At 38.8% G+C, this 15,458-nt stretch overlaps 1 protein-coding gene across 1 annotated transcript in view; it reads left to right on the plus strand.

Moving 5' to 3' along the window:
- The first annotated feature begins 1,925 nt into the window (after positions 1 to 1,925).
- LOC103144086 (integrin alpha-5-like) overlaps positions 1,926 to 15,458 on the plus strand; it is a 48,962-nt gene continuing 35,429 nt past the window's right edge. Inside the window, exons 1-2 of the mRNA XM_007560885.2 lie at positions 1,926 to 2,336; positions 12,155 to 12,279. Of these exons, the coding sequence (XP_007560947.1) occupies positions 2,134 to 2,336; positions 12,155 to 12,279 (328 nt within the window). The 5' untranslated portion in view covers positions 1,926 to 2,133. The remainder of the gene's footprint in view (positions 2,337 to 12,154; positions 12,280 to 15,458) is intronic.

Raw genomic sequence — 15,458 nt, forward strand, 5'->3', positions numbered from 1 at the left:
CAAGCATAGACACACACACACACACACACACACACACACGCACGAATACACCTATAAATAATCACACACTGCATAACTGCCTGTCTGCTGCTACAGAGAGAAGCTTAGCTCTGGCAAAGTGCTGAGAGACGAAGTCGAGAATAGATGTGATCAGTTCGTGGGATTTCTCACTTTAATCGTTGAATTGTCTTGACATGCTAGCTTTGTTGGGGAAAAACATAATTTTCTGACTGAAGGTGAACTCACAGAACACTTCAAGCTTTCACAGTTACTTGTCTGCTGAGGGTTTGCTCACAGTTCAGTGAGCTCCGGGTGGAGACAAACGAAGACTTGGACAGAGGTCAGTTCTCTCTGCGTTCCCTCCTTATTGTGACACTAATGTCAGAGAACACTCGAAGCACTTACAATCAGAACTTTTAGAGTGATCGTTTGTCCTTATGAGAGAGAATAGAGAACAGTCAGTGTATCATAGTGCATCTGCTGAGATGCTCCATCAGTACAATTATAATCCATTTCAGTGCAATCATATTCAAAATACTAAGCTAGTTCCACAAAACTGTTGATTTATTTTGGAATCAATCAAACAGCATCTTGAACACTAATAAGTTGTTTTAGTGATGGATCATGCTCAAAAGAATTGGTTCAAAAAACTGATTCTTTATAGTGAATCAAAAGAGCAGACAACCCACTTTTTATCCTATTGCTGCTCGGCTCTCACTCTCAGTGAACCCACCACTCCGTTTGTCTCTGTCGTTGTGTCCTTGGTGTTACGGTCCATACAGGACACACAACATAAGGAGACCAGACCAAGTTACATATAACAAAGAGGTTTTATTCAGCCCAAGGCTGGACATAGAGGTACTGGGGAATCATGGCAAAATAAACAAACGTGTGGGAGCATTCACAAACCAGCCAGCAGCTGGCCGTCGGATTCGGGCCGCTCCCCTCACCCTGCCTCACTGGATCACTCACCCTACAACCAAAAACCTATATAAGATGTTTGCATTGCCATGGAATGTTTCTCCGTAGTGAATTCATAAGATAGTGTCACTGGCAGCTGACACTCTAATGTAAAGACAGAAAAGGTGGCACATTGCATGATCATATTTAAATGTTAAGTGTTACAGTGAATATGATGGTACAATAGTAGGAATGCCCCTAAAACTGTAAGGTGAAGTTTTGAGACATTTAATCAGTCAATCATTTGATTGTTACACTGAATTATTCTGTCCATATCTTGCATATGGGTGAACGGCTCCACATATCTGAACCTTGTTGTCTCAAGATGGCTGAATTTGTCTCCTGTCTCCACTATTTCTGTTAACATATCAGAAGAGCCTAATTTTGAGAATGTATTAGTCCAAAATGTTCGTGAATGCCAGAATTTTTGGCCAACATGCTAGACGCTGTGTGGCTCTGAACACACTATCCCTATGGTGAAACATGGTGGTGATAATGTCATGCTGTGTTGGTGATTTTCATCTGCAGGGACAGAAAATGATGCACATTAAAGGATAATCAAGTTGGAATCTGTGTCAAAGTTTTTAAAATTAATGGTTACCGACATTACATAAACACTCATCCAGTCTCAGTGAGCCAGAGTTGTTTTGCTATCACTTGTTAACAAATTCAGTCTGCAGATGTGTTAAGGTCCAGGCATAATAACCCAGAAGACTCAGAGCTGGAATCACAGCTGAAGGTGGATCTACCAAGCATTAATCTAGGCTTCCTGACTAATAGTATGCAATAGTTATGAATGCTTTTGAAAAGCAATATAATGGGATGTGCTGTATGATTTCTTTTACACAAGTTGAAACAAACTCTCCTTTCTACTGTAATGTGTAAACTAGGGACCAGGCAGCCTCTGGGAACACTTACAGCTCCACCCCCGAAGATACAACCTCTCCCTCCTTTCTTCTCTCTCTCTCTCTCTCTCTCTCTCTCTGCGTGTTTACATGTCCCCATCCAATCTGGAGCAGCACCACACCGGACCTGTTGGAGCTGAGAAGTTGGGTTGTTCAGGGTTCTGATTTCGGGTTAAGAGCACAAAGTTGGCTGGGATAAGGAACCAGGACGGATGATGCGTGTTGCGCCGCGCCTCTTCCATGAAAGAAGAGTCTCTCAGCAGCTGAGATGGGCGCCCTTCCTGGACTCTCACCTTCGTACCGGCCGCGGGGAGACCGCCGCTGCCGCGTCGCGCTGCTGCTACCTGTAGTGGCGGCTGCGCTTCAGCTTTGTGCCGCTTTTAACCTGGACGCGGAGGGACGCTCCGTTTTCACGGGAAAGAGGGGGAGTTATTTCGGATATTCCGTGGAATTTTTCGGGAACTCATCCAGGTAAGGTCACAGCACAACTCCGCCAAAACTGGCTGTATTTTAGTACAACCTGAATAAAAAAAATAAAAAAAAACAAACAACGAAGGATAATTAGAAATCATAATTTCTTCCTAATTCAAATCTTTTGTTTACGTTTACATCCGGTCTTCTGTTCTAGCACAGACACAAAGACCCCAACCCGTCTGAATACTGGAAGTTATTATTGTAAAAATACATTCCAAATGTAATTTTGGGTTGTTTCGTATTTTTTTTAAACTATTTCTACTAAAACACACATACTTCATTTGCACTTTGATCTTTTCCACACACGTGCACACTCAGATGGAATTCCTGCGCGAGTCTGATTGGAACCAGACGCACGAGTCTGTGTGTGATTCAGAGAGGAGGGGGTTAACCCACAGCAAAGAAAAACACGACTCTTACCCCGAACAGGGCTCCAAGAGGACAGTGGGGCTTTTTCATTTGGCTTTTTTTGACAGCTCAGGAACTGCTGAGAGAGAGAGATGCAGTCAGAGATCAAAAGTCTTCTTCTTGTTCTACACACAGAAAGGTCCATCACCTGGTTTGGCTCAAGTTCCCTAAAGGGGATGAATGAGGTGTGAAATCTATTAACCCAATCTGAAGCAATAGCTTCAGATTGCTTTCACATAACAAAAAAAATATAAAATAAATAAAAAAATAATAATCCATTTACAAGATGAGAATTGGTTTGTAGCTCACTATGACTGTGTTTTTGTCTTTGTTATGATGTAAAGCACTTTGAAATGCCTTGCTGCTGAAATGTGCTATACAAATAAAATCTGATTGATTGATCGATAAATAACTGCAGCTGAAGTAACAAAATGTTGCACAATATTTAGTTCACGAGATGAGACGAGCTTTATACATTTTCTTTGGAAAATTGAAAAAAAGAACTTCCTGTTTTGTTTTCTTAAATAACGGTTTTGTAAACTGTTTTTTTAAAACAGTGTCATGAGTGTAGGAATACCCCAGCTGAAATTTGACTAGACCATATGCAGTGGTTTTTCTGTGCTTGCCCTAGTATTTGCAGGGGTTAGGGACCATAATAAGTAAATTAAGAGACCCCCTCAAAAAACACTAATAACTACCAGTTAAAACACAAATTATACCTTAATGTGCATTAATAAGCTCAGTGAGAACAGCTTCAGGTTGGTGCTAACATTCACTTTATTGCAGCCAATCCAGGTGGTTCTGGATTGGCTGCTTTGCAAACACCAGCCAGTTGGTAGCATTGACATTTTGGTTTCACAAGATGCATTTTCTTTCATTTATGCATTTATGCTTGAGATATGCTCTACTAAAAAAAAAAAAAAAAAAAAAAAAAAAAATCAGATAATTTGGAATTACATTCCACAGAAAAATCGGTGTATTTTCAGAATAGACAGGATTCACTGACTCCAAACCAATCCAAGCACTGAACAGATGCTTAGAACAAATCAATTTGTGGATGTCCCATAACTTTCTCCAGCTGAACAGAAACCAACCTGAAGTTATTATCTTCAGGCCTACAGAGGTCCGATTTGGAGTCAGCACACAGCTTTGTCAGTCCATCACTGAGACACACACAAAAATGCTACTAATAAACTAGGGTAATCTAAACAGATTGTGACACTTTTTCAGACCAAAGTTTCTCCAGTGTTTCCAGTGTTAAAACAAGTCTGGTCCTAAACTTGGGTCTTTACTGGCTCCTGTAACATTTTAATTGGCTGTTGGTCTCTATAGCTGCTTTTTCATTGACAACATAATTGCTCAGTTTGACATTTAAAAAATACAGTTGCTTTATGGAAACACGCCAATTTAAAAAAAAAATCTCGTTTTTCAATAAAAAGTTTTGGCACTAGGCTGAAGTGTTTTTTTTTTACTGTACTGAAATGAGTTTATTTTGCAAAACTCCAGTGGAAACACTTCATCAGCTGCATAATCAACAACCAGATGTTTCTGTTAGCACAAACCAACAAGAAGATGACATTGAAGTAACTGGAGGGTCATGGCGTGTTGTATATTTTAGTGAGATATTGGGATTTTAATTGTGTTTCTTATTTATTGGAAACACCACAATTGCGAAATTGTATTTTTTTTATATGAGCGGAGTATAGACAAAGTTCTGCGCACATTTGTTACGGAAACACAGCTAATGATCCAGACCTCAGATCATTATGGATCCTGTTCTTTCCTCAGGCTGTTCTTTCCTCAGACTGAGGCACAACCGCAGTCTGAGCTGAGGTTGTGCCAATCTTACGGTACCAGAGCTGGTGGAGACAAAAATCTAATGCCAAACAGACACTCAAACTACTTTGGCACTGAACCAGTTTGGTTGGCTTTACTTCAGTATTCACTGGCTAACCTAAAGCTGAACAACTTAAGATTCAAGGCTGTAATAACCAGACAAGCCTACCGCGAGCTAGAACCAGACTAACAGAACCATCAGAACAACCTGACTGCTATCAAAGGTTTTAGATTTGAGGCCACAGCCAAAAGCTGATTGGCTTGTCCACTCTTGTTGCTCACTTTCCACAGCTGCTGTAAATCTCCAGAGGACTCAGTTCATCACCTGAAATCTTTTTGCACAGTTGCGGTCAATAAGATTCCATTCACTCGTTCTGGCCATGGATTTAATACTCTCTTTGGGCTTTTTTTTTTGATGCTATAAGACGTTCATTTTCATCATGGATTTAATGAGACAAAAAAAGACCTGGTTCCCGGTGTTGAATTTATTGTGGATTTTCTTTTATCCAAGGTCAATATTGCATAAACACCACCACTAGCATTTGGATAACTGTTACTTCTTGTAGCCATCGTCAAGTTTGTAATACTGGCTGTATATACGTGAGATGACAAACAAACACTTTAACAAGTCTTTTTTTTTCATTGCTTCCTTTTGATAACAGAAATCACCCTGTAATCAACACAACAACCATTAAAACAAAGAAAATATGTTTAACAGTTATTTAACATTTCTGGTTGTTGGCAAGTTAGTTTACATATTAGCTAAATATTTGACTCTGAACTGTGGTAAATGATAAATGGCCTGTACTTTTATAGTGCTTTATCAAGTCCAGAGGACTCCAAAGTACTTCACATTCACACTACAGTCAGTCATTCAGCCATTCACACACTGATGATGATGAGCTACTGGATAGTAGCCACAGGCTGCCAGCAGGCAAGGCTGGTGGGTGTCTTGTCCAAAGACACAATGACAGAGGCAGACAGAGTGGGGATTGAACCGGGAACCCTCCAATGTTAGGCAAACTAAATATTCAGTTTGAGGCTAGAAATATTTAGCCTTCTAACTAAACATTTAGTATGAAGCTAAATAGCTGGTCTGCTCAAATTAAATATTTAGATTGAAGCTGTGACATTTAAAAATTGTGAAAATATGACTTTGAAAAATGAACTCCCCAGTTTTTTATGTTACGATGGGCCATGTAATCAAAATCAAAAGTTTGTTAATTTTTGACTGTAACTGTACAGGTGACATATAATAGATACTACGCTGCTGAAGTAGGAAATTTAGCTTTCACCAGCTAGCAGGTGAGCCTACAGTAAATCCTGCCTTCTCTCCATCAGGTTTCTACTCACCATCATCCTCTGGGGCTAGCAGGCTAACATGTTGGGCTAATGTTTTCCTTATTGGAAATTGGTTAAGATTCTCTGGCTTGCTTTGTTAAACCCGCGGTGGTTAGCGGGCATGTTGTGGGCTAATTACTAAGATTTTGATTTAGACCTATTTGTTTTGAGGGAGCTGTTTTTTTTCCTCGCAGCACTTATTATTTTGAACAATGCTACACTTTGTCCTCAATCAGCTTCATGTGTTTTAACAGCTTTCAATTGTTGCGGAACATGAATCCAGACTGCTGGTCTGTGGGAAAGTGAAGCTCTCCTGAGCACGTCTCTGCTGATAGCATTGTTTTTCCTGGCTGCCATGCATTCTGACAGTTATTAGATTGTTTATCCATACTTAGCATTATAAAGAGCGGCCTTTGTTGGTTCCAGGTTAGCTCTGTTTTCACTGTTCAGTGTAAGGTTAGATGCAGCACATGTGTGGGAAGGTAGTGTGTCCATACAAAGCCATGTGGGAAATAATTACACATCTGTTTTAGTCCTCTTTCTGCATGTCCTCTGCTAACGGTGAAGGACTGTTCTGCTCCTTGGTTTTCCTACAGTTCTGGCTGTTTGGCTGCATTAAAACCATACAGTAAAAATAATGGAGTGATGCTAAAGTAATCACTTCATTTTTTGCTATATGATAACCTTCCCTTTATTTTAGTTGTTTTCTGCATGATTGTGAAGTGGAAATAAAAACGATACATGGTTTTCAACATTATTTATCCGTAAAAACTGAAAAGCATGACATGCATTTATATTTAATCCCCATTTGAAAATACTTTATATAACCACCTGCTGTTATTGCGGCAGATGTTTTAGAGTGTTTATCAACTGGCTTTGCACCATCCAGAGAGTGACATACTGCAATGTTGCCAAAAAATATCACCTCGTTCAGATTGGATGGAAAAACAATCTGTGAGTCTCAGATCATAAATTGGATTTATGTGTGGCCTTTTACTGGGCCACTCTGACACACAAAAACATTCTAAAGGATGACAACCCTGATGCTTCAGGCAACAGGGTTGTTATCCTGCTGCCTTTAGTCTTTTGCTGCCATGCTGGTTTTCATCCAGTAATACTCTGTCTTTAGCTCCACTCATCTTCCCATCAACTCTGATCTCAATCAAACGCTCAATCAAACTCTGATGCTGACCAAAAAAGTGAACTCTGGTCCATCCACAAACCTCATTCTGAATTCGGTTGAAGTGAACATTGGTGTGGTCTGAATACTTATGTGAATGCAAAGTGGAGCGGAGATCGCAACCAAAACAAGATGCGTACTATTGCCCTGGGCATTCTGGGTAAATACAATCAAAACAAATGTGTAGGTAAGTCTAAAGTGAGAGGGAAAAACAGCTCTTTTTTTCCAAAGATAAAAAAGAAATCCCATGACTGCTAAAATCTGACACCACACACCTTTTGTTTGCGTTTCATGAAGAAGGAAGTTGCATGTCTTTTTCAGAGGATCCTATGTTGTTTCCTTCAGCAATTTTTGGTGCAGTGCCCCCACAGGCGAGAAGGGGTAAGCAGGTTTTCCAAAGGGTTTGGTTTGGTTTGACTCAGCTCTGTGTCAGAGAGCAGCAGTAGCTGAAAATGTAACAAATGTTCCAAGTTCCGTAATGGAGTCTACCAGACTATCAGGCATGAAAACACCCTGAAAGAAGTCATGTTGCACAGTATTCAGTGGCTGACATCCTCATCGAAATGAGCATCACAAATAGTTTCCTGATGAATGTGAGACTTAAAAACCTTTAATAATATATATTTTTTGACATTGTATGCCAATATGTTGTCTTGAAATCCACTCAGGGGAAAATTGCACGGTACATGTTTGACTTCACCCTGCCTGTGACTCACTTCCCCATGAGCAGATGTTCCTGGTGAACACGAGCTAAAGGAAAGGAATCCTGCTCTCAGGTCTCAACAGAGGCATCCATCATTCCTCTAATACACAGCTTATTGTCAAGGAGCCTATCGTTGGCTGTTAAATTTTCACTGCTAGCGCTTTTCATTGACTCAGCGGTGCAAGTTACGACTCCACACGTGCAGAGATCACAGGAGGTGAGGGTGATTTAGTCAAGTGGGTTTTGAAACAGAGGCCTGTGCCATGGCTGCCTCAGTGTCCACAGAGTGAGCACTTTACAAGATGAGCTTATCCTGCCATGTAAATATTCCACTTATGATCTCCAGACATGCTGGGGATGGGCAGAGAAAACAGTCTGGTGGATTTCTACTACTGTCACTGATGGTCATAAAGCTAGCATTTATCTGCAATCTCATGCATCATTTTAACTGTCTGTCAAAAGGCAGTTAAATACCAGCATACAGTTAGCATAAGAGTAGCTGCATTTCCACTACAAATGTGTGCAGTATGTTGTTCTTCTAGTGTAGAAACATTAACATTCTTTTTAAAATCATGGCAGCGACGGATGTCAACTGTTGCATGAAATATATTAACAGTTCAGTCATGGTGCTAGCGCTCATTATCTACCAGCCAATCAGAGGAGACGTCAGTGTTTTATTCAGGTGATGGAGTGACAAACCCCGCCTACTTGGGAGCAGTGCTTTGGGGAAATTGTATTTGCTTTTTTTATAGAAGAGTTATGGATTCAACACTTTTGGACTAAGTAAACTTCACAATGCAATTAGACTTCTTTTGGAGCCAGATGATCCTTAATGTCTAAGGATGCTAGTGCCTACCGTATGATTCTTATGATGCGATAAAAGTGCTTCCGTTGCATTTTTGTGAAAAACACACATTTCTATACGACTGAAAAACCACCTGATTCTAGTGGAAAAGCTTTTCATAGAACAACATGACTTTTCTTGAAATTGCAGTTTTTCCATTAAACAAATTTATTTTGTAATTCCTTTTTGCACAATTATATGGTCAATGGAAACACAGCTAATTACACAGCAAAGTTTCCTCTTACTACGTTGAGGTAAAGTTCAAAGTAAGAAAAATTTTAACTGAAAAATTGTTGCGAAAGAAAAACCAATAAAAAGCTTCAACAACTCTTACAATATGTTGTATGTTGTCATGACCACATATGTGTTACAGTGTTTAAAACTGTAAACCAGCAATAATTCCAACAATTTTTTTTAACCGTCTTTCAGGAAGTGGATTTGGTGATGTTTCCCACCACTAAAATAGTTTGGTCCACATTAACCTCTGTGCATCAGAGCTGTTCCCTGTGGATCGTCCAGAAACACCACAGAGCTGACAGACTGAGGTAGCTTAGCTTCGGGGCAGACAGGCCAGTGGACTGCAAAATGTCACATTACAGCTACGTCTGGTGAAATCTGACTGTTTCAACTGTAATGACTGCATCATGAAATAAGTTTGTCATCTGCAAATCTTATGTGTACATTGGCCTGACAAGTACATGATCCATTATAACCATAAGAAACACTTCTATTGTTGCTTGTTTAAATGCTGACAATTCAGTATCCGTTACTCACCACTGAATACATGTTTACACACATGATATAAAAAGGAAAGTGAATTTTTTCCTTTCTCTCTAGCATTGAATAGACTAACTCTGGTCCTGTTTTTGGTCAGTGTCAATCTCAGCTGTATTTTCTAGAGCTTCACAGGAAACTAATTGCACCAACTTGGTGCACAGCAAGAACAAAATAATTGGTAGGGTATTTAAAAAGAAAAAAAAAATCATGGAAGATATTATTGAAATAATTCATTAGTTAAAAAAATTATATCTAGCTCTTTTTAATTCAAAAGCCAAAGACTAGATCTGGGTCTGTAAAAGCATCTTAAATGCGTCCATATTATGAACAGCTCTGGATATTTTACTCTTTTTATTGCTTTCACAAATCATCAATTTTTGTCAACAAAATTTGCCGTTTTTGACTAAGTAATAAAAAAATCCCCTTTACTGTCAATGTAAAAACTGATTTACATTAAATAAAATATGTAACATAGAACCTGCCATTTTCCTCCATTCTTTCTGCTAAGCTGTTCAGTCTGTCAGGTTGCGATGAGATCAGCTCTGAACATCACTTGTCAGTCCTATCACAAGTTCTCTATTACTTTGAGGTCTGTGCTTTGACTAGACCAGACTCCAGAACCTCCTCCTTGTTGTCTTCAAACCATTTATAATACTAACAGTGGGATTGCAGGGTAATTACAGGATCTGTTTTGGGATTTTTTTCTTTTAGGCAGCTAAATCTTATGCTAGTTTTAAGATACCAGGTTATGACAGATGAATGTCATAACAGCTCTTTAAACTTTAGGTTATAAATCACTGAATGGATTAGAACCTAATACATTAAAGATCTGCTGTTGTATCAACCCTCAGACCTCTCAGGTCTTCTGGTTCTGGTTCTGGTTCTGCTCTGCATCCAGAGCCAGAACCAGAACTACCTCAATTAACACAATTCATGACAAAATCAGCTGAAACACTGAGTTCCTTTAAATCAGGGCTAAAAACCCACCTGTCCAGAGTTGCTTTGATTCATAACAAATAACTGCAACATTGATCAATATATCTGACGTATATTTGCTTGATGATTTTGATGATGACATTTGACCAAATGCAAAGTTTATTGCTTGTTTCATAATTGGTTACTGTATTATGTTTTTACTGTGCAAAGCACTTTAAACTGCCTTGTTGCTGAAATATAAATAACCCTGACTTGACTTTTACAGGCAGCCATAACATGACATATGTTGCATATCAGATCTGTAGATGTGAGACGCCTCATCTGAGTTTGATAGATGTTCCATCCAATCAGCTTCTAGTTTTTATGTTCTTTTGAAAGGAGTTGTTTGTCTCAGTTCTTTCTTACAGTCAGTTTAAGGCACAGTAATTTTTAACTATATGCTAAAATTCCAGCTGTAACAACCCAGCAATAGCAGCAGAGATTTACCCCAACACAGATGTGACAGCTGGAAACTGCTCTCTTAAAACCTCATAAAGTAGTTGTAAAAAAACTAACAAGCACCTAAAATCAAAACCTTGATGTCATTAGTTGTAGTTTGTATTTGAAGCCACCTTTTTGTACTTCTCAGTACTGTAAGTGTAAATTTAAATGACTTAAAGGTAATGGTTAAGCACCCCAACATAGGCCAGATTTGGATGAACCTTTGTACTCACCCAGGCCAGTTATGGTTCTGGACATGCCTACTGTGGCCAAAATGGACATAAATGATGGGATCACAAGTAAATCCATGGAATCATTGTTGACTGCTAGGTAATTTTTTGCCCAATTACCCAAAATACAGCTTATACAGATGTCACAGTGCTCTAATGTTGGGACTGATGGGTATGGCCCCACTGGTTCCAACAATCCACTGGATTGTCAGACGATCCAGCCAATCACATCCTGCGACAGCATTGACTTACACAAACCCCAAACTTGACGTCTATCAAGTGCTAACTTTATGTTGCTGCGTTTCCATTAACTATAAAGTGAAAGTAAAATTACAAAAACACATTTGTCTAGTAGAAACATGGCAATTTTGAAAAAAAAAAATAGATTTTCGATAAAAAACTTTTTGTACTTGAGGATGAGGTGTTTTTTTTTGCATTACATGAGTCACATGATCAACAACTGAATGTTACTACTGATGAAAACCACATAGGAGATGACAGGAAGTACAAGAAGGATGATGGCTTGTTTTTAGTTTTTCCAATGTGTTGAATCCATAGCTCTTCTATAAAATTACAAAATATAATTTTCCTGAAATGCCGCTCCACAGTAGGCGGGGCTTGTTGCTCCAACAGTTGAATAAAACTCTGATGTCTCTGATTGGCTGGTTGATGATGAGCACTAGCTTGGCTGAATTATGAATTCATGTAACTGTTTACATAAGAGACATTCCTCTAGGCACTGTAAAATAAAAATACAAAAACTTTAATCATAATGAAGTTTTGGATCACTTCTGCTGTTTTGGCAATAAAACAACTTTGCTTATTGATTTGACCAAATCTTGACTAAATCTTCTTAATGCTGCTTCTAACAACAAGGGTCACCAAATATATTACAGCCACACAGTAATTCAAGCTAACTTTTATTGCAGTCCAGGCAGTTCCTAGTGATATGCATATTGAATTCAGTGATCTTCAATAACAATATATTCATGATTTATCTATCGTGCAGCCTTAATGTTCATGCACTTTTGTGTTTTTTCCAGCAGCTTGTTAAACTTTCTTTGTTTTTCTGCTGTCCAGTATCAGTGTCCTTATTGGAGCTCCAAAAGCCAACACCAGCCAGCCGAACGTCACCGAGGGAGGAGCTGTGTACCGCTGTTCCTGGAGCCAGAACAACTGCAGTGTTATCAACTTTGACCAGCAAGGTACCACGGTTTTATTCAGACTCTATGGGTCAATTACTTCTTCTCTGCAGATAAATGTTTGTAGGAAAGCAAATGTTAAACATCTTGAGTTGGCATCAGACTGCATGCGTTGTGGTGCGACAGAAAGAACGTAGAACGCAACATTCAAAAGGAAGAAGTGCAGCATCTGGTGATGTCCATGGCTTCAAGACTTTATTGCCAACCAGTTATTTTCAACCAGGTGTTAGAAATGAACACTTTATTTTTAGTTATTTAATTTGTCCAATTACTTTTGAGCTGCTAAATTGAAGAAATTGCTTTGAAATGTGCCTTAGTTCCTCATATTTTTACTCAACCCACTGAATTAAAGTTGAAAGTCAGTCCTTCATCTGACTTTCAACTTTTATGAATATGATTTTCTTTTAAATTTGCTGCAAACGTAATGACCTTCTGGTGACCCTGCCAGAACGGTCAGCAATAGATGGAGCCAAACAGCTTTTTACCCAATCAGATTACACTCCTTTAATCATGTGACACCATTGCATTGGGTCACAGTTAACTATTAGGAGACACAAATCTTTAAGGTAAAATAAAAACTTCATACACATAATAGACAAGGTAAAATTTCAGGGTTATAAATTCAGTGTAAAAAAAAAAAGTCAGATTCTAATTAGACTATATTTATTCCATAGTAAATTTATACACATTTTCTAAAGCAGAAAAGTTTGTAAATATATGTTTTCAGAGCTATTCTTTGTTTAAAAAAATCCAACATTTAGATTAGAATTACTAATTAACATTTGTAGTATTATGAATATATTAAGTCAGTAAACATTAATAAGGCTATTGGTTGAGCAGGAATTTAAGTTTATTCCCAACTACAGCTTAGCGACAGCACTAAGGCTAAAGTGACAGTCATACTAACTAGCTATGTGAGCTAACCAGTAAACAGAACATGTTTGCTGAGGTTGTTGGGGAAATGTTCACAGCCTGTTCCTCTGAGACAGCAATACGCTTTTGGAAAACTGTGCTTTAGCTGTTAGTCATAATTTATGTCTTGAAATATTCATTAAAAGTAATACAAGTAAAATGTACGATTACATGTAAGGTTAAGCTCTAGCAGTTTGTTTCTTCAGAACACATACTGCCATCCAGGATGTTACGATGTCACTTTCCCCTCTAGTGAAGTCAGCTGCACTAGTGGATGATCATCTCTGTCTGTTCAGCTGTGAAAGTGGCAGAACCGTCCTGAGTTAACCACCCTGTGCTTGACCCAGCAGTCAGAAAGTCCAGCTGCTGCCCCCTTCACCTGCAGGTTCAAACCAGCTCTTTATGTTTTTTTTTGTTTTTTTTTGCGTTTTAATGATTCTTAAATCTCTTACCCAACCCCAGCCAGGGTGAAAGGGTTATGAATGCAGTTTTTTTTTTTAGTTTTGTTTTATTCTGCTGGGCCACATGTTAAATGAGCTCAAACTCATAATGGGCCAAGGACCCCAGAGGACGTGGGCCACGTCCGACCCTGCTGGGAAAATAATTGGCTCCATCAGCAATGCAGGAAGCAATATGGACCGCTGTTTGAGAATCACAGGGTGTAGCTTATTGTAAGCATGGAGTTTACGCAGTGCAAGTGCAAACCCAGCGTGCATAAATACACACCCAAAAAAATGTTTACAAACACAGGCAGTCTGAGGGAAATACAACGCTGAGGAGATTTCTGGGTTTTTTTTACATCTGGATGGTCAGCGTTCTTTCTGCCGTTAATCTTACAGCTTCATAATCTTTTCCAACGCTCACTAAGTTTAACACATGAAAACTTTCTGATGCAACTTGTTTCAACAGAACAGGGGTGGACGTTTATTGTATCGTTTATCGTTTATCTTTTATCATTTATCGTGATAAATTTTACAATTTCCCTGAGGGAAAATCCCACATGGATTAGTAAGGTGCTGATATACCTACCTTATCACGGTAAGATTTTTGATTACACCAAATGCATTTTGTGCATCAGGTGCATCTGGTTTCCATTCAAAGTCCATGTGGAGACGCATCGAGGCCCTGTTGAGACGCATCTAACAAGACGTGATTTAAAGCGTTTGACACAACAAATAGATCGGCAACAGAAAACAACAGCTAGTGTGATCTTGACGTGTCTGACATGCCCTCCAAGCGCCTCCACATAGACTTTGAATGGAAACCAGACTCGTGAAATGCTAGGTGTAGAGCAAAATGTCAAGCATCTGCATTCAAAGTGTATAAGCGCCGAACTTGGAGTGTCTGACGCGTGTTTGACGTGCGTAACGCATTTGCTGTGAACTCACCATTACTACTTAAACCCTCCAACTGTCTGCGTTGTCTGTTTTTTTTTAGTTTTGCTATTTTCTCCACAGTTTTTTCATTGAAAGTATATAAAAAATACCAATAAACATAAAAACATGATTAAATGCAGTTACTGTGTGCAGCTTAGTGATTCAAAGCAGACTTCTTTTTTATGACCGGTGTTCTAAAAGAAGCGTTTCACAAAAGGAATGTTTTTCGAGAGCACTACTTATGATTGCTGTGATGCAGTCACAGTCATACAGTTCCCTAAAAATAGAAGTAATAAGTTGTTCTTATCATCATTATCACAATAGTACCATGAAATATGGTGATAGATGTCCATATTGCCCAACCCTACAGCAGAATGTTATTTTTTTTAAAGCAACATTTTGTGGAGATGGGATATTTAATCAAGTTGCTTAATTCCAAATGGTTGCCAGAGATCAACACAGACTTTCTTACTTCAACTCTCCCTGAAGTTATTATTCCTGACTTAGTGCCAGGGCTCATCTAAAAACAGAACCTGACTATGAAGAACAGCCATTTGGACTGCAGGAACAGCATGATCTCTGCGAGAGGTTTGATGTCATAGAAAGCAGATTAAAGCTGCAGAGCCCTGGAACAAAGCCATAATACATCCATGTAAAAAAGAAAAAAGAAAACAGTAACAGATGCACAACACAGCGATGACATGGTTACTAAATTAGAGAGCAGCCTCCATCTACAGATGTGGACTGACTTACTAACAACCCTGGTGAGTATTAGGGCTGAACTAAGAGGTGTGTTCTATCTATCTATCTATCTATCTATCTATCTATCTATCTATCTATCTATCTATCTATCTATCTATCTATCTACCAGAACAAAGTTATTTTAATTAGTTT

The sequence above is a fragment of the Poecilia formosa genome, unplaced genomic scaffold (genome assembly GCF_000485575.1).
Source record: "Poecilia formosa unplaced genomic scaffold, Poecilia_formosa-5.1.2 Scaffold121, whole genome shotgun sequence".
Lineage (NCBI taxonomy): Eukaryota > Metazoa > Chordata > Actinopteri > Cyprinodontiformes > Poeciliidae > Poecilia > Poecilia formosa.